This window comes from Drosophila mojavensis, unplaced genomic scaffold (genome assembly GCF_018153725.1).
Source record: "Drosophila mojavensis isolate 15081-1352.22 unplaced genomic scaffold, ASM1815372v1 contig_82, whole genome shotgun sequence".
NCBI lineage: Eukaryota > Metazoa > Arthropoda > Insecta > Diptera > Drosophilidae > Drosophila > Drosophila mojavensis.
In genome coordinates this window covers 608,695-628,065 of record NW_025318908.1, presented here as the reverse complement: position 1 = coordinate 628,065, position 19,371 = coordinate 608,695, and the positions used below count along the sequence as shown (strand labels likewise).

At 37.4% G+C, this 19,371-nt stretch overlaps 1 protein-coding gene across 1 annotated transcript in view; it reads left to right on the top strand.

The window, feature by feature from the left end:
- The window catches only part of LOC6581138, a 30,597-nt gene extending 12,245 nt beyond the window's left edge, over positions 1–18,352 (top strand). The window contains exon 2 of the mRNA XM_032730266.2: positions 15,436–18,352. Coding sequence (XP_032586157.1) covers positions 15,436–16,020 — 585 coding nt within the window. The 3' untranslated portion in view covers positions 16,021–18,352. The remainder of the gene's footprint in view (positions 1–15,435) is intronic.
- Positions 18,353–19,371: the final 1,019 nt, after the last annotated feature.

The following is a 19,371-nucleotide window of genomic DNA, read 5'->3' as shown; positions in this document are numbered from 1 at the left end:
TCGCGTCTTTTTGCCTACACAATAAACACACACATGCACGCAAACACACAGGTTTGGTTTAAAGTTTGGAGACTGTAGCCCTAAAGATATAATATTATAACTGATTTTCGATAAGGGTTTTTAACGATCAAAAATAACGGGATAAGATATCGATTTTTAGTGATAAACTCGATATCTCCGCAGTATTATTATTTTTATGGATACTCGTGTATACCATAAGCAATACAAATTTATCTTATTTTTTCGATAACTCATCCAATATTTTTTTTTATCGAGATATTGGACAATAATTTTGGATACCACGTCCCCTTAACTTTCAATATGTAAAAAACGTATTTGAAGTATTAAAGACTTTTGCTTTAGAATGTACACGCATTTCAACCTTATGATAATGTTCTGAAAGTTTCATGAGGATCATCCAACTATAAGAGAAATTATTTATGAAGTAAATTCTCATAATACTATCCATACTGCAGCGCAACCCAAACGCAATCGCTGTTTACTTCGCAGTTAGCAGAGCATGTGCTTGTACGTACGTCCGGAAGTATGTGTATGCATGTGTGCATAAAATAAGTTCAGAATGATTAGAATAACAGCTTGGAGGGTTCAGGGTCGTCCTAGTCGAGCAGTCTCGACTAAAGTACACTTACCTGATTTCAATAGTATAGAATTTTTGCGATTTATCGGGATTTTTCATATAGCGGAGTAATAATTATGCAGAGACTTGACTGTATAATTACTACAAACCAATTTAAATAGTTGTCAAATTAAATATTAGCAGGAAAAAAGAAAATATTTTTAAAATAACGATAAGAGGGCGTAATGAGAAGCAAAGAAATGAGAAGAAATGAAAATAAGAATAAGATAGGATTGGAAATCGCTGATGTGAGTTTAGAGAATTTGATCACATCTGGGTATTTCGAGTGCTCTTCCTAAGATTAGTTGAAAGCAATGATTTTATCAACAGATTTTTTTTTTTTCAAAATATATACACTTGCAGCTTTTCTTTTCTTTGTATAAGCTTAACTTAATAAAATGGACAGAATTTCAAAATAAAATGACAATAATTGAAGGTATAATTAAATTGTCTATTCCAGTCATTAGAGTTTTTCCAGCTTGCCGACTTTCCACTGTGCAATGTATTAAGGAATCTGCTGTTGCCGCCTTTAAAGCCATCTCAAATAAAATAATTTTATGTTATGCGAGTGCGAGGGACGTGCGGCGTGAGGCAATAGGGAGGGGCTCAGTTGAGCGGCTTTTATATGGCGCCACATAAATTCGGGGAGCCCATACTTCAGGCGCCGCATTACGTTTATGGCTGGCTAAATTAAACACAAGAAGGCAGCGACGCTAAAGTGGCAAGGCAGTCAGTAGTATGTGAGTACGTGTGTGTGTGTGTGTGTGTGTGAGTGTGGCGGAAGTGAGCAGGGAGCTGTTTGGAGGGAAATTGCTACAAGTTGCTTTATTTTATGCGCATATTTGCGCATATTACTCATACGCCAGGCTGGCATACATCTTCATTTAAGCAAACGTCTTCGAGTCGACTCCGGCTCCGGCTCCGTTTCGCTCAGTGCGCCCTTCGGAGGTCTTCGCGCTCGGTTTGCTGGCGCGTAAGCAGTCGTATATTTTTATTTTATTAAATTTTCATTTCATTTGGGCTGCTTAACATGTTGCATGCTGCTTCAAGCTGCCACATTCGCCTCCTTTCAAAGGAGAGCGGAGCATGGCAGTTGAAGCCGCCTGTCATTAACAGTAATTGAACGAACAAGCAATGGAAACAGTTTCCACTGATTCATTGATTGGCTGCCAAAAAACTTCAACACAGAGGCTATGGTATTTCATTTCCGCGGCTGATTCATACGAGCCGATCGAGCTCCGAGCGCTATCAAAGTATGAATACGCTTTGAATAAATGTGAATCGGAGGTGGCCTCTTTGAGGTGGCACACGCAAACGGCATACATTCGCTCGGCACGTCTCCTAAGCTACACATCGCCATCCGGTGACGACTCCCAGCGGAGGTCAGGCCTTGCCGTGCCCTGCCCTGGCCGACTGTGACCTGTGCTCAGCCTTTTCAGCAGCCTAGCATATCGGCAAATGGGTTATTGATGAGCTATTTTGCAATACGCTGGGGAGCTTGGCATTCAGTTCGCATAAGTTACAAAGCGCGCCAATTTCCAAGCTGCTACGGCTCGGAGCATCTGCCAGAGACGGCGAGAGAGGAAGCAGGAGAAGGAGTAGGGAAACGAGAGACAGCAGGCTGAATATGTGAATGGAGGCGTGACTGGGATTTAACTGGGAATACAGAATGCAGCAACAACTTGTGGCTGTCTAATGAGAATTTTAACTTTGAATCGCTCAAAGCCCTAAGCTCAACTGCTTCAGAGCTAACCTTGCGCTTGGAATTCAGGAAACATATTTCCAGCCTTAGGCTAGCGACAAGGCAAGAGAAATGAAAAGAGTCATTGAAGACCTAACGTGTGTTTGTGTTTATTCAACTTGAAACATAAAATTTCACCTTGTTTCAGAGGCAACTGCTCAGAAGTAAGCATATAGTGGATATAGTATTGCATTATGATTATTTAAGAATATTGCTTTGGTCAAAAATAACATCAGTCGATTCGAAAACCCTTCTAATCTATGACTGTCCTCTAAATTTACAAAATTCAAATATTAAAATATAAATTTGAGCTGTGCCTTCTGCCTAGGCCCATTCATTCAACACAGCCTCACTTTTGTTAGTCCTGTCTCACCGAAACTTTTACTGTGATTAGCTCACTAATCTCATTTATGTCTTAACTCACGAATCGTGCAAAATGTTGAGTTTATAGCAGAGTTTTCACTGCTTAACTCTGACTGCTTACGATTTGAAAGAGTGTTGCTAAGAAAAACTATAACTCTAAACTTATCTAAACACCTATCTGCTGAGCCAGGGATCTGCTCTATAAAGTTTAGTTGCTCTTGGCTTATCCTGTCAGCCGATTTAGTGCCCCTTTAATGCCGACAGCGACCAGCATGCTCTTGCTCCTTAGATACTCAAATTCCTCTGCGTAACTTTCGACTACTTCAATCCCCCATATACATATACACATATATCTATATATAAATATATTGCATATGTGTGCGTCTGTGTTGCCTGCTGCTCAAATTTCATTAGCGCTACTTTAAAGTTGTGGCACATGCGAGGCACATCGTCTACGCTCGCGACTTCAGCTCCGTTACATAAATGTTCTTAATCTTTTACACGACAACCCGCCGAGCAACATAGTCGTTAGTGTGCGTTTGTGTGTGCAGCACAGTGGAAAAGCATTGTTTGGCATAGAATATGACACGACATTGTGATATGTGATTATCCAGCATAAGTGTTGAGTCATGTCAGCCCTCAATTGTTGGGAGTTGAGGAACATCAGTTATAGACTTACGTTAATCTTAGTATCATGTATGTATTCAGTATAGGTAAAATGTATATTGACTGGCCTCAAAATATTTCTACAACAAAATCTAGATATTTGAAAAACAGAACAAGTTCAAAATACAGGTCATTGGTACAACAGCATAAAGCTATTCAATTTCACTCTTCAAACAAGTAATGTTTACATGACCGATTAAAAATGTGTATTGCGCATTGAATATATTAATATAAATATATCGAGACAGCTCGACTAGGAGATATCCTGAACCCTCCAAGCTGATACTCCAATCATTCTGTACTTCTTTTTGGCACACACACACATGCATCCGCACGTACAAGTACGCGCTCTGCTAACTGCGCAGTAAGTAGCGACTGCGCTTGGGCTGCGCTGCAGTGCGGGCAGTATTATGAGAATTTACTCTTGTAGTGGGACTATCATCATAAAATTTTCAGAACGTGATCATAATATTGAATGTGAGTATATTCCAAAACACAAGTCTCTAGTTCTTGAAATATTTTTTTTTACAAATTGGGGGCGAAGGGGCGTGGTATCCAAAATCTGTAAGCTACAAAATGTGTGTATTTATCAAATGTATATATACAGTAAATATAAGTCTCCAGGTCTAATAGTGTCCAAATTAGTCTGAAGAAACGAAATCAATTTATCGATTATTCTAGATAAAAAAAAAACAAGTAAGAAAGCTCTAGTCGAGACTGCCCAACTACGTGATCCCCTGAACCCGTCGAGCAACTGATATTTCAATAATTATTCGCATATGCACACATACACGAACACACACAGACATACGTACGCACGCATAAACACGCATTGGCTGCAGTGTTGGCTTACTATGGGAAGTTAATTGTTTAATAATAATAATTTATACCATGAATAAAATTATAAAATGTAAATAATTTATAATAATATCATATCAACCCGCAATAAGCAGATATTCCAAAATTGCTACACACACACACACAAATGCATCCCATGCGCATAAGCGCAAGCTCTGCTAACTGCGCTGTTGACACTGCGAATGCGCTATGAGCTGATAATAACATTAAAATTTGTGTATCTCGAATCTCCATCTGTAAGAGTATTCAAAGTACGATTCAAAAATGAATTCAAATTATCGACTATTGTCAATAAAAATTAATGAGATGGGTTATCAATCAATTATGATAAACTTGTACTGTGTTTGGTATTAAATCCGTAAAAGTTAATATATTTGATTTATGTATATTACATATATGTATTTAAGGACTAAAACTAATTAAAACAATTGAATGGCTCAATCAAAATTGATAATAAGCAAAATCTACGCATTAAAATGTGCTCCACATTGTCTTAACGGGGCCCACTGTGGCTTCGTTTTCGCCACATCACTTGTCTAACATATCAAATTTGTAGCGCCGCATATCCGGCGCCTCAGCTTGTCAACTGCGAGCTGTGTGAAAACTTTTGGCGGCGCTTGTACTTTGGCAAAGAACTTTAATTTCTGCATTACCAGCGTCGCCGCAGCGAGAATGGGGCTTGCGCTTGGGAGGAGCGAGTGCATCCGAGACACATGAAAAGTTTGCCATATAAACTTACGCTTAACAACGCGCCCTGACTTGAGCGTGGAGCCTGGAGGCTGGTTAGGGCGGTGGTTGTAAAGCGGTTGTTGCAAGGAAATAGTTACGCCGTGACAAACTTTGAGGCCGTGGCATCTTATGCCAGGCGTCTGCCTAACATCCGTTGATATCTACATTTACAGCTCACCGTAAACTTGGCCGGAATGCGGCTCCAGCTGCGCCGGACTTGAAAGGATGGATACATTCAGCTAGCATGCTTCCGCTCGGGGCACTCTCCAAGACATGAAATTTAAGTTGCGTCAAGTTTAATTGCAACGGATGTTGGGCGTGTAAATTATTTTGTTTCGGCTGCCTCATTTTGTCTGCTAATGAGGAACTTATTAAAACTTTTCGACCTGCCAGCTGCAGGCCAATTTGAATGCCGGACTCGTGGTTCAACTCCGTCTGACTTGACTTGGCACTCGCTTTCAGGGCATGGTACAGTGCGTGAGGTGCATAAATAAATTCGAATAGCTACGCCAATTGAAAAGAAATCCACTGATAAGTTTACTACCAGCCAAAAACTCATTTACAGTTGGCGAGCGAGCTCAAAGAACAACAACAACAAACGGAACAGAAAGAGGAAGCAATGAAGAAAACTTCAATTTCTGCTGCACTTCCGTAAAAGCAATAAAGGGGAAAAGCAAATTCTATGAAATGAGAAGACGGCAAAGCGAATGAAGGACTCTGAGTTGCCTTATCTTAGATTTGGCTTAGATTTAACAAGAGAAATTATATATACAATATTTTAATTACGGCTAACATTTCGAAAATGTATTGAATAAATTCAGAAATCAAATTGATTTGATGTACGATTGCAGTCAGTAGATAGAAATTTGGTAGACTAGCTATAAACAAATCTGTTATTCTGTAGAATATCTGTTGGTTAGAAAAAAGACTTTTAAATTCTATTATAGATAATTCAAATCAATTCAATTACAAACCTAAAACAAATAACAACGTTGCAGTAGGGCGTTACTGACTGCGGAATACTCATTCACATTAGAGCTGGGGATCCATTGATGGTGGCCCCACTCGATGGATATTGCAGGTAGGGTTGCAAAACTATCGATTTTTTCACAACCGATAGTGAAAACAATCGATAGTAAAACGATTGATGTTGAAAACTATCGAGTATGAAACCCGTCTGTACTATCGATAGTACTATCGAACATTTAAAATAATTAAAATTTTTTCTTCGCTTTAATTTCTTTCAGAAGTCTTAGCTCTTCAAATCTAAACTCAGCTCTTTCAGCTTCAACTCAGCTCTCTCGATCTTTCTCTTCTGTCATTACTCATTATGGCATGCCAACCATCGACCTCCTCAGCCATCGATATGGTTAACTATCGATAGATGAGTATCTTGATGATAGATGATAGATGAGTATCTATCGATAGTTAACCATAGTGCTGGTCCCTCAAATCTTATACTGGTGACACAGATTTTAAGTTTATATATTCAAATCAATTGTTTTATATTCATATGATTTTTTGTTTTTTTAATGAATGATTAGAGTGAAAATTTTTATAAAATATATAGAATTATTTACAAAAGCATTTATAAAACAAATATATTATATATTGATCTTATCTGAATCAATTAGCAAGTTGGAGTTTTTATAGAATAGTTATTTGATAATGTGGTATATACGCGCTGTAAAGACTTGCTATTGGCTAATGGAACAGCGAATACGGGATGTCTTCTAGCAACTGTTTTCGTATGCTACAGCCTGTGCATCGAGTGCTCAGACAATCATGATAAAGCTTTGATTATCGGGCTTACGCCGGAATTGGCTGTGCACTGTAGCATACTTATGAGGACTGCTAATTACCTTCGAGTGCTCAAAACATACATACATGGGTAGAGTGAGAAATTTTGGCTAAGTAATAATCAAACTGACAGACTGAGTGACTGTTAAAGTGTTGAAGTGTCTGCGGCAGCAGTTAATTAATTAATGTCAGCAGCCATCGAACGAAATGAGAAAAGTTTTCCACTGCCTCGAAAACTTGGAAGTTACTTAAACATTTGTTAAGTCAGAGCGAGGCGTGCGATATTTGTCAATGAACTCATTAAGCAAATTAATAGACAAAGTTGCCAGCTGAGCACTGACAATGCAATGCGGTTCGACGATTCTGTTGCCGTTGCTATTGTCAGTGAGTGGCTGTGTGCATGGGTGTGCAAATTTATTTACTCTGCTGCTGTATGGCAATAAAATGGCAACGCAATAAAACCAAAGTCAACAAACAATTGCGTGCCACGCAGAAATCGATTATGGACGCCTCAAGGCAGGAGCTACTTTAGTGCGCTGCCGCCCAAAGAGCGCCCCAGTCACAAACACAAACACAATCACAGCCACAAGCCACGCTTTCGATTTTGCCAGTGCCAATGGTCTTGGCCACCTGATGCCCCGGCGCTGAAATTGCCAACGCTGCAGTTGGCAAACCAAAGCGGAAGTGATTTCCACGTATTTGTATGAGTGCTGTCGATGTATGTGTGTGTTCGTGGGGGTGGAGGGATTTTATGACCCTTGATAGTCGCTAGCGATTTGTTGCGTTGCATTTTCAATTTCGCAGCATGCACTTTCGTAACTTTGAATAATGCAATGGCAGAGCGGGCCCCAACTGCAGCGCGCACATGAACCGAGCCCGAACTCCAACCCCAAATTTAACTGGCTTTGACTGCGCATTTTGGCAGCTTATTAAGGCCATCCTTCTGCTGCTGCCGCTGCTGCCCATAGCCTGTAAGTCTTATTTTATACCCTGAACCCATTTCAATGGGAAATCAGGGTAGAATGTTTTTTTTTTAATGTGTTTAACAGGCAAAAGGATTCGTGGCAGACCCCATAAAGTATATATTCTTGATCAGCACGACGTGCTCAATTGATATACCCCTGTCCGTCTGTCCGTCCGTCCGTCCGTATGAGCAAAAGGATCCCAGAAGTTATAAGAGCTAGAGCGCATGCACACTCGTGTGTACCATACACAGTACAAGTTTATCATATTTTTTCGATAACTCATCCGATAACTTGTTTTTTATCGAAAATAATCGTTTTTTCAGCCTAATTTAAACACTTTTAGACGTAGAGACTGCAGATTTACTGTGTATATACAGTTGATCTATACAAAGATTTTGTAATTTACAGATTTTGGATAACGCACCCCCTTCGCCCCCAATTTGTAAAATTCAAGTACTAGAGACTTGAGCTTTAGAATGTATACTCATTTTCACCATATGATTACGCTCTGAAAGTTTCATAAAATTTGTATGTATACAAAAGAAATTATTCAACAAATAAATTCTCATAGTATTGCCCACACTGCAGCGCAGCCCAAGAGCAGTCGCTGCTAACTGTGCAGTCAGCAGAGCGCGTGATTATACGTGCGTGTGTATGCATGTGTGCATAAAAGAAGTGCAGAATGAGTAGAATATCAGCTTTGAAAGTTCAGGGTATCTCCCAGTCGAGCAGTCTCGACTAGAGCTTTCTTACTTGTTTCTTTTCTTTTTGATAATTTTCAAACACGAGCGCGCAATTCGAGTGCAGTAGCATTTGGCATGTGGGACAGCTTGACGTATATATATGTGGCACGTGCGCTGCTATATGTTACCCACTGTGTATGTGTGTGCACGTGTGTGTGCTAGTGAGTGCCCAATCTGCGGCTGACGATTGCAATTTTGTGTACACTACCTTAAAGTTTGGAGTTCAATTAAGATGGTAACATAAAAAATAATACATTTTAATACTTCGAAAAAACGACTAGATACCCAAAAAACGGCCAAATTTCCCATAGTGGATTAATGCGCCATACCCACAAGTGCACTCACATAGATATGCGACTGCAATCACAAGCATTCGTTATTGACCTCTGATTACGGCTGGCTCTATGAAGCATACCAAAAACAAAAGCTTCAACTGCAATAATAAAGAATACCTAACTTATTAATTTTTTAAATCAAAAGAGACTTCGAATGACACTTGAGCACAAATACGGAATAATTTCACGAGTTACGGTCCAAAACAACTGGAATTTAAGATAACTAAAACGATCCGAGAGATTCGTTTTTACTTTACCAAATCATTCCAGTTTACGATAATTTAATTACGATAATTACAATATAATCTTGACAAATCGAACTGGAAAGGTGCGAACATTTTAATACCCTTAATAATTCAAAATGGCAATGGAAATTGATAAGGGGAAATCAGGGTATAAGGGTTTTCTTAAATGAAAGTATGTATTTTCTTAAACATATGTAACAGGCAGAAGGATAAATACTCATAATTAAAAAGTATATGTAAATATTCTTAATCACGGCGACGATGTGTGAACGCGATGAAGTTGAAACTATGAGCCAGAGTTTGAAATTGTTTTCTTTTTCGTAAGTCTGTAAATCGATTTTGCCTTCGTTCGATTCGATTGAAACACATATAGAAAATCATTTATAAAATTATATCTCTTACATCTTCAGAGCCAGAGTCTCCATTTCACAATAGATTTAGATGTATTTTATATATTTCGAATTTTCTATAATTATAAGCTTAAAATTGTTGAAACATTTGTTCCTCAGAAGGTTCATGGGATCTTGTAATCGAACACTCTCGGCTTCTTTATTACTTTTACTAATTTATTTATTTATTTATTTTTTTTTTTTTCAATTTTACAAATCATGTTGGAGAATGTAACTATGTAGCATACTAAAGCAACCGAAAAAAAATTAACAATTTGGCTAGAATTTTCTTTACACATTTCTTCTAAGTATTTCATCTAAGTTTCATTGCTCTAAGTACTAACACGAGATATTTCCTAAAAGTATTTACACTAAGTATTTCTTCTAAGTATTTATTATAAGGGTAGTATTTAATGACCTGGGCGACTGAAAAAATGCTCAGCTGCTGCCCTCTATATAGGACGACTGTCCCTCAAAACCAAAGTCGAGCTCAAATGTTGAACCCGATGACCTGCAGGGATCGTTGCAGTTGAGGTTTAAATGACCAATGGGATCACTTTATGCTACTGCAAGCATTTAAGCTTGATTTTACTTTAATATGAATATCAAATTAATAATGTTGGATACATATAAAAAATTAAATGGTCTTCGGTAGCTCTAGAAAACAGAACAAACAATTTTTTGGTATAAATTTGCAATTTAAACTACATTTGCTGATTCTGCAGTACGCCTTATTGTTATCGTCATCTCGGGGTTATCCACGACTTGAAATCTGGCTTCTGTAGCCAACAATCTCGAAATCGTTGCCTATAAGTTGCCTTGGGCAGTTTATCACTCGTATCGCATTGAACACAATTACAAACGATATCAATAAGACATACAAAGCACCTACACAATTCAATTTATCACTGTTATACTCATTTTTTGGCACCGTTCTTAGCCAAATATCGGTACACAATTAAGTTTATTTAATGCTAAAGTTATGTTCAACTCATTTCCAAAGTTAATTAATAAAATTCTGTTGCATCCACAAACGATTAACTGAAAAAACTACCAGCCAACTGAGAAAATATGAACACGATTCGGACAGATTTTCCTATATGTTTGATATTTTTTTCCGGACGAAGCCTTTAAAAACAGGACAGATCTGTCCGGAAAAAGGTCAAATTGGCATCACTGCTAACCATAGATCACAAATGCTTCTATAAGAGTTATTCCATAATTGTGAGCATCGCGTCCCCTGCGTACACACAATCAAACTTGATCTACCAAATGCAAATGCTGGGCTTTAACATTACTGCAGGCAGCAAGATACTAGCAAATACTAGAGACTTGTGCTTTGGCAAATAAATGTATATCCATGTTATAATCATAATCTGAAAGTTTCATGAAGATCGTATGTCAAAAAGGTTTTTAAACAATTAAGTTCTCATAGTAAGCGCACACTGAAATATCAGTTGCTCGAAGGGTTCAGGGGCTATTGTAGTCACTTGTTTTTTCCTAGGTCCGTGTATATTACGCGCATATCGAGTGTTTCTCTAAATATCAAAACTACTCCCGATATTTTATTATCGATTAAAAACCTTATCGAAAGATAATTATTTTATATCCTACACCATTAGAGCTTGAGCTTCCAAATTTTTAATGTGGATTTATATGTATTTTATATAATTTCGATTTTTGTTGTAATTTCTCCCCCACCTTTATATTCACACCTCACCCACACCGTTTTTAAAGGCGTATATCAAATACTAGAGACTTGTGCTTGGGCAAATGCATGCATATCTATGTTATAATCATAATGTGAATGTTTCATGAAGCTAGTCAATCGACAAGAAAAGCTATCAAACAATTAAGTTCCCATAGTAAGCCACCACTTCAGCTAATGCGTGTTTATGGGTGCGTGCGTCTATCTGTGTGCGTGTGTGTGTGCATGTGCGAAAGGTTCAGGGGATCTCGTAGTCAGACAGTCTCGACTAGAACTTTCTTACTTGTTTTACCTAAAGGGGATTGTATCTTCCATGTTCAGGAGCAAATACACATATCAAGGTAGCTTCCTTCTGCAAATTTGGTTTTCTATAGCAAACAAGCAAGAATGTTGCCGTCGACCGTTACCGGTTGCGGAATAGTCATTCACATGCCATCAGCAATTTAATAGTTTTTTTAAATTCTAATACTGTAGAAAATTTAGCTTTTTCCGATTTGCCTTATTTCTGGTCAGTTGTTAGAACGAGCTAACGGTAACCCAATTGCATAATTTGAATGCTTACTCTCCAAAAATGTGAAAATTACAGGGTATTTTTCGATATGCCACGTCCTTAAAGAGGCGTAAAAATTATTTTTGGGGCATCGATAGAAGAGGTTACTTGTAACTTAACTATTTATTTATTTATTCAATTTGAAGCTTCTGGCTATTATACTTTAGGTGATATAATCTTTTGCGGTTTGCCGCACCCTCTGTGGGCGGACATATATCTTTCGAAGCTTTTTGTGTGGTCAGCCCGAGTATATATACAAAAATTAAGGTCTCTACCATCAATAATGTCCAAAATATTGGAGAATTAAAAAAATCACTATATCTTCAGGTCCGATTTGCCACACTCCTAATGGGCGTAGACCTATAATTTTCTCATTAGACTTTATAGAATCATAACATTAGCTTACGTGCGAATTTTAGCATTCTAGCTATAATACTCTTGGAGATACTGTTTTATCCGATTTGCCACGCCCCCAATAGGCGTAGATATATCCGCCATAGCTCGGGATCTTGGGTGGCCGACGCGGATCTACATTCCAAATTTCAGCTATCTAGCTCTTCAACTAATATGATTTCTGGCATATCGGAAAATGCATTTTCTGAAAATTTTAACACTTTATAAATTGCAGATATACACAAGTATGTGTTCCAAATTTCAAGTCTCTAGCTTCAATGGCGCCGAAATATACTGCGTTCATACGGACAGACGGACAGACTGCAAGACGGACATTGCACGAAACCAATATACCAATTCACTTTTGTGAATGAGTATAAAAACTAACCAAAAATCGGCATAAAAACGCACAAAATCTACCCAAGAGGCCAAATTTGCATGTGGCTGCATGCAGTAGGTAGAAATTCTTACGGCAAATCGAAGGCTTGGGTTTGTTGGTAAAACAAACATTTTTTTACAAATAAATTTTTTTTACAGAAAAGTAAAATTTAAAAAAAAATATCATTTTCAGCAGATAATATTCACAACACAAAATGGGCTAATGTCTTACTGTGCGTCACCTAGGGCTGTCGAAAACTTTTAAAATATCGTATCGATAATATTTTAAGTTAAGTTAATATCAAAGTGATATTTGATATGCAACTTTAAAAAATCAATATATCAAAATATTTCGATTTTGTTTTAAATTTTTTTCCCTCAATAGATTTATAATCCGACCCAAAAAACAAATATAATAGGTATACGTATTTTTTTTTAATGATAAAGAACGCTTAACTCTAGTATTCGGTACTGTCGTTGACAACACATTTTATTGCCGAAGCAAGTCGCTCCAAAGGCACTGAACTGGGATAGGCATCGTAATGCGATCGTCAATATTCCTGGCACAGCCGCCATATTTTCCCTTTCACCATATTTGATTCTTTTACTTTGTGCTTGCGAGTGACCAACTCAGATATATAAATAAATCGGAAAAATATTCGATACCTTGCCAAAAAAATATAATTTTAAAAAAAATCGATATATTGATAATTCGATATATTTTGGGCAATCCTACCGTCGCCTTATATGAAGGACAACACCTGCAGCATTTCATAATTAGCAAAAATATTTGGACGAATAACTTTAAAGAAATAAGAAATACTGAGATAAAACAACGGAAACACAGGAAATACATCGAAATCTACATTAAAATTTAAACTCTGGCACTAATTGCAAACTAACGAGGGGACCGAAATGTATGGAGCTTTCACGTATTATCAAATTTTGTAATGGCTATTGCGATTTTTGATTTTTGTATTTTATCAGTTCTAATCGCATTTTTATGTCCTAGCATTTATGTTAACTCAAATATAATTTAATCGATTTGTGGTTCAATTATTTCAGTCACTGTGCATTTTATTTTTAATTTCGTTTTAACAATGGAGCGACCGCAAATGTTCTTGATATTGTTGCTGTGGTATGTGGCACATGGCACATGGTTCATGGCGCATGGTACATGTCACATGCCACATGCCACATGCCACATGCCGCACATAGTGGCTTTATCTCAATGCCAGCTCATAAATAAAATGTGTTAGTTAGTTTATCATCAACTGGCAGCGATTTTGCATCGCGGTTACTGCGGCCGCAGCAACAATTTTATTATTAATGTGAAGCTGTGAGCTTTTCCCTGTTTAACTGGGCGCATGCTTAATAAGCCAATGCAGCTGGCTAGACGACGCTAATCAAATACGAAATTAACCGCACAATGGAGCGACAGTCAGCATCACCACGGTGAAATGTGTCGCGGAAGCGGGAGAGCAAAGATAAAAAATCTCTGGAATTCAAAAGAATGTTTTCATTTTGTATACTTTTCTTTTGATATGAATTGAAATAAAGCAGCAAAGCGTAAAAGAGAAATGGAAGCTTGAGCTGGCCCCAAAACCCCACAGCCAACGGTGAACTCGCATTTACCACCAGCAATGACTATAGCAGCGACTGCAGTAGCAATAGCAGCAGCAACAGAAGCAGGAGCAGGAGCAGCTGCTTTTGAAATTGAAGTGGCTGCAGTGCAGCTGCAGGCGCTCGGCTTCTGGGAACTGCGATGCGTTAAGTTCCTGACTTTAAAATAATATGCCTTTGTGGATTTTTTTTTTTTTTTTTTTTTTTTTTTTTTTTTTATGCCTTATTTTGTGTGCATGGCAGGTAAATTGTTTAAAATTAATGCGGTGCAGACAACGGTTAAAAATGCATGCATAATTTCCTCCTTTATTTTTTTTATTTAACTTAATTTTTTATGCTCTTAACGCATTTAACTAGCAAACGGCGCACGGAACACAATGCGAATTCACTTGCCATGGCCATGGCACATTAATCCCGGATAAAAACCCACTTGACTATTAATGAAAATTAAACGATTTTCGAGTGGCCGCAGTTAAGAGAATATTATGGAAAATTAAATCGCGGGCACATGCAAATGAGACGGCAGCAAGTACTCATTAATACATAATCAGCGTTGTAAAGAATTGATAGGTCGTTCGACTTAACATACCATATATACATATATATATATATATATATATATATATATATATATATATATATATATATATATATATTTATTTATTTATTTATTTATTTATGTTGTTTCTAACAAAGGTGAAAGGTATATAACTAAATATGAAGCCAGATGAGTACACGTGGTCCACAGCATAAATCATAATAAATACATGAGATACGAGAAACCGTTGATTGAGTCCAGCTAGGCAATTTAGGGCGATTTTTATATCATTGAATCATAGTGTTCGCTTGACTCGCCTAAAATTCGCGATCTCGCGCCTCGTCTTCTGCTAACATCATTCTCATCTTATTATCGATGGCATTTTTTATTACTATCGATACCTAGCTATAAGTATATTGATACATAGCCTTCAAACGAATTTAATATCAACTATTGCTGAATCACATTATTACATTCAAACATTTCACACAAATTTTTTAAGCAATCTTTCGGGTAGAGCAGAACGTATGCCCCATGGAACTATTCATATGACTAATGACTGGCACTTAGTTGCTGACATAAATTTCGTTAGTTGCGAGATAAACAATGACCCAAGGCTACTGTAGTTGCTGCGGATGCAAATGTGGGGCAGTTTGCACATTTTAATTACGATTTTCAATTAGGGCAGAGATAGCAGCGATACACAAAACCAATTTGCAATTGGCGCTGGCTAAAATCTCACTCGATTTCTCTTTGCTTTGCATTCGCACACAGATATTGCTGTATCCGGAGGAGGGCTGGGCGCGCACCGCCTCATCCAGCTACTGGACCATCACGCCCTGCTGGTGGCAGCCGAACCGTTGTCGCATTGTAGAGTGCGCTGGCACGCAGCGGCAGGCGACCAAGGCCAGGATGCTGCCCATGAACCAGCAGGGCTCTCTGCTGATTGCCGGACACTTTCGCAGGCCGTCAATAACATCGACAGGCGGTGCTGCAACAGTCGCAACAATGGCAGCAACAACAACGCCACCATCAACGGCTGGAAGGACAACAGCAGCAGCGGCAGCGGCAGCAGTCGGAGCAGCAGCAGGAGCCATATCTCGAGGAGGAGGAGGAGGAGCCGCTACTGCTGGCCCAAATAGTAGCTCGCAGTCAAAGTCGAAGTCACAGCTGGCATACAATGATGAGTTCAAGCTGTATCTGACATCGAACATATCGATGGAGGACTACAACATGGGCTACTGTCTAACTGGATTCGTCGAGCGTCGCTGCCAGCTGACAAACACCTTTCAAATGACGCACTTTGCTGTTATCAAGCGGCAATGGCCGCCACCGCCGTCCAAGCTCACCAACTCATAGGCATCCTGGCATCCAGGCCCCCAGGGATCCCTCTAGCCACGCCCACTTAGTACGTAGCAACATTGTAAGTTGGAGTATACACTGTGCATACTCTCTATTCTCTAACCTAGCCATTAAGTAGTGAAATTTCGCAATGCTGTGGCCAACGTGATAGCAGAAAAAATGCAATACGAGAAGTGCAGCATACTTTTCAGCGCGGTGTAAAAATATTGAACTTGTAGAAACCGCAAGCGCTGGGCACTTTGTCGCCACATTTTTTATTTTTGCTATAGCAACTTCTATATGTGTACTAGTGCGTAATTTGTAATTTTAACTAAATGCTCTAAACGTGCTTACTTCGTGTGCTTTCGATGTTGTGCAAACAACGAAACCGAACAAAACAAAAAACAAAACTTTAAAACATTAAGCAGTGTAAAGTAAAATCAAAATATTCAAAAGCAGTACGCTTCGGTATACCGAAGACGGAATACCCTTGCAGGAATTTCATTTTATTACATTTATCGCGATTCTTGGTCAAGTCGAAAGGACCAATGCAAGGGTAGGACTAAAGCCGAAAACAAATAACTGCAAAATACAAATACTAGATGCTTTTAAAAGCTAAAATACAACTAAACCGCTTTGCCGGCCAACGCACACGCACAAATACACACACATTGCATTGCACACTCACTCACACACACTTACAAACACACATTCCATTAAAGCCAGGGCAGCTACTTAATGCTTAAAAAGTGCAACAAATTGAAACTTGTGCTTGTCGAAGCATATGATTGTGTGCCAAGTAGAGTTTGTGTGTGTGAGTGCATGAGCTTTTTTGTGTAAGTATTTGTGATTGTATGTCCATGTTTCTCTCAACTACGTAAACCACCATGTTCAAGCGTATTGCCTTTAAGCTTAAAATATGCGCAGCTTAATAAACAAATTTTCCTGTTATTTTCATTAACGAGCATTAAGGCTCATCATCATCAATTAATACCGGCATCACATGGCATTAAGGCCAACACACTTTTTCTGTTCACACTTTATTTGAAATACGAAATTTCATTGTAACCATTTTAGATCTATTTTGAAGGCTTATTTAATGCTCATTAATTGAATTAAACTTTTCATGTAACAGGAAATATTTATAAACAATTTTCATTTATATTTACTTTTAGATTTCCTAGCATACATATTATGGTTTTATATTTGAAATATTTCTGATTCCACGAAAAAGTGCTACTGCTCTCTAGCTCTTTACTCCACGCTATACTCTACTCAAGACAAGTCTGTCAAAATTTTCACTAACACACACTCTCACATACTCTATTTCTGTGTCTATCTCTCTCACTTTTTGAGCATAAACCGCAACGTATATCAACAATTCGTCCAATAATTGGAGTCTTTCGGCGCAACAAATGGCGCTCACGCCAATCAAGGCCGAAACTCCAATTGCCAAAACCCTAAGTGTTAAAAACAAATGGTAAAAGAAAAATGTAAACCAAAGCTATTTAAGACAAAAATAAAGCTACAGCTAGGCTAAGTGCTAGACATTAATAAAAACTTTAATAAAAACAAATAACAAAAATATTTACAAGATAGTTTATATATATGATATATACCTATATAAGCTATTAATATGATAAACTATTTATGTGTGTGTAGGCTTGAAGTGAACTCAAAGTTTTTGCCATACTTGTATCGGTGTGTTTAGATATATATACCATATATATGTATATATGCTAGGAACTCAATCACTAACATTTTTTGCTGTAGGGCATTGCTCGCTTTTAGGCGCTTTTACACGCAGGAGAAACCACGGAGAAAAACAAATCCAAATCAAAAAAAAATATATATACATATATATTAAAATCAATAAACTTTTATTTATACATATATTATTATACAAGGCCTATAATAAATGCGCTATCATTTGCTCTTACTCACAGCCTGTCCCAGTAATTGATATTCAAGTATCAGGTACCTGCAAAGAAAAACAAATAAATTATATTAATAAATGTGAAACAAATTGCCAAAAACGGAAAATAGAATGCAAATATTTGAACAGTCCCAAGTCCAAAAATTTAACCAGGTAGCACCTAAACCAACTAATAAATTTTTTCTAAATATACACAATCAAAATGTTTTCTATTATACAAATCCCATGGCACATACACACACACAGGCACACGCGTGCATTTTGATGTTGTTGTTGATTTCTATGTGTCTAGGTGAATGCGTCTTGGTGTGTAGCATATTTATCAGCGCTTATCTTAGGGCCGTACTTCAAACTTAAATAATGAACTGGAAAGAGAAAAACATCAAAGCATAAACATAAAAAATAAGAAAATACAAGAAAAATAATAGAATATCATTCGTGGAGGACACGCACTGAGCTTCTTTCTAGCGAACGGTAGACTAAATATAAATAGTTTCCAACTAGAATCATTTTAAAAAGCAACCAGAACAAGTCAAGCATGTGCGCTGCGCAGAGGGGCCTCAAATTACAATTAATTCATTAAATTAAGCTTGTATTAAATTAATTACATAAATGGAAATGTTTGTACAATTAAGAAGCATTTGTCGGCAATCGAAAATTACTGCAAATACAAAATAAAACTCGATCACTAAACTGAAATCAGAAAACAAATTTAATAACAACCATTAAAAAGAACAGAACAATTAAAAGTACTCTCAAATGAACTGACAGGTAATACCCTGTAGCCAGCCTTTGAAGCTTATTATTGACTCGGTCTTTGAGTTTTGTCCTTTTCTTTCAATCCAAATATATATCTCCTTTAATTAATAATAATTAAAGAACTTGAAGTCATTTTCAGAATCATCAAAGATCCAAGATATTCTGAAAATTTTATAAGCAAAGTTGAGCAAAAACCAAATATCCAAAATTTCGACATATGCCCCTTTCTGGGACAGGGTATTACTTGGCAATAAAAAAAATGTAAGTATTTTCTAATAAAACGTTGTGTGCAGAAAAGCAAGTGAAGTAGTTGTGGCCCGGTGCAAAAATAGAAAATTCGAAGAATGTATTATAATAAACAAAAGAAGTCTAAAAGCATAGAAAATAAAGCAAACATCAAAAACTAAGAAAACATATGTTTTACTTTATGTTCACTGAGTATTTATGCATTCTACGAAAAAAAAAAAAATCCTTAAAATGTGAGTATAATGTATTATATTTTATATTAATTGCCCTTATTAAGAACGTAATCACAAATTATTTAAAAAAGAGATTTTTTGGTTTTCATATTATTGAATAGTTTTACTTTCTAACTAAAGGAAAAGCTCAGATAATTCACAGCATATGGAAAGAGACTGGACATGCTTGCCCTTCTCTGCACAGCGTTTCGCTTT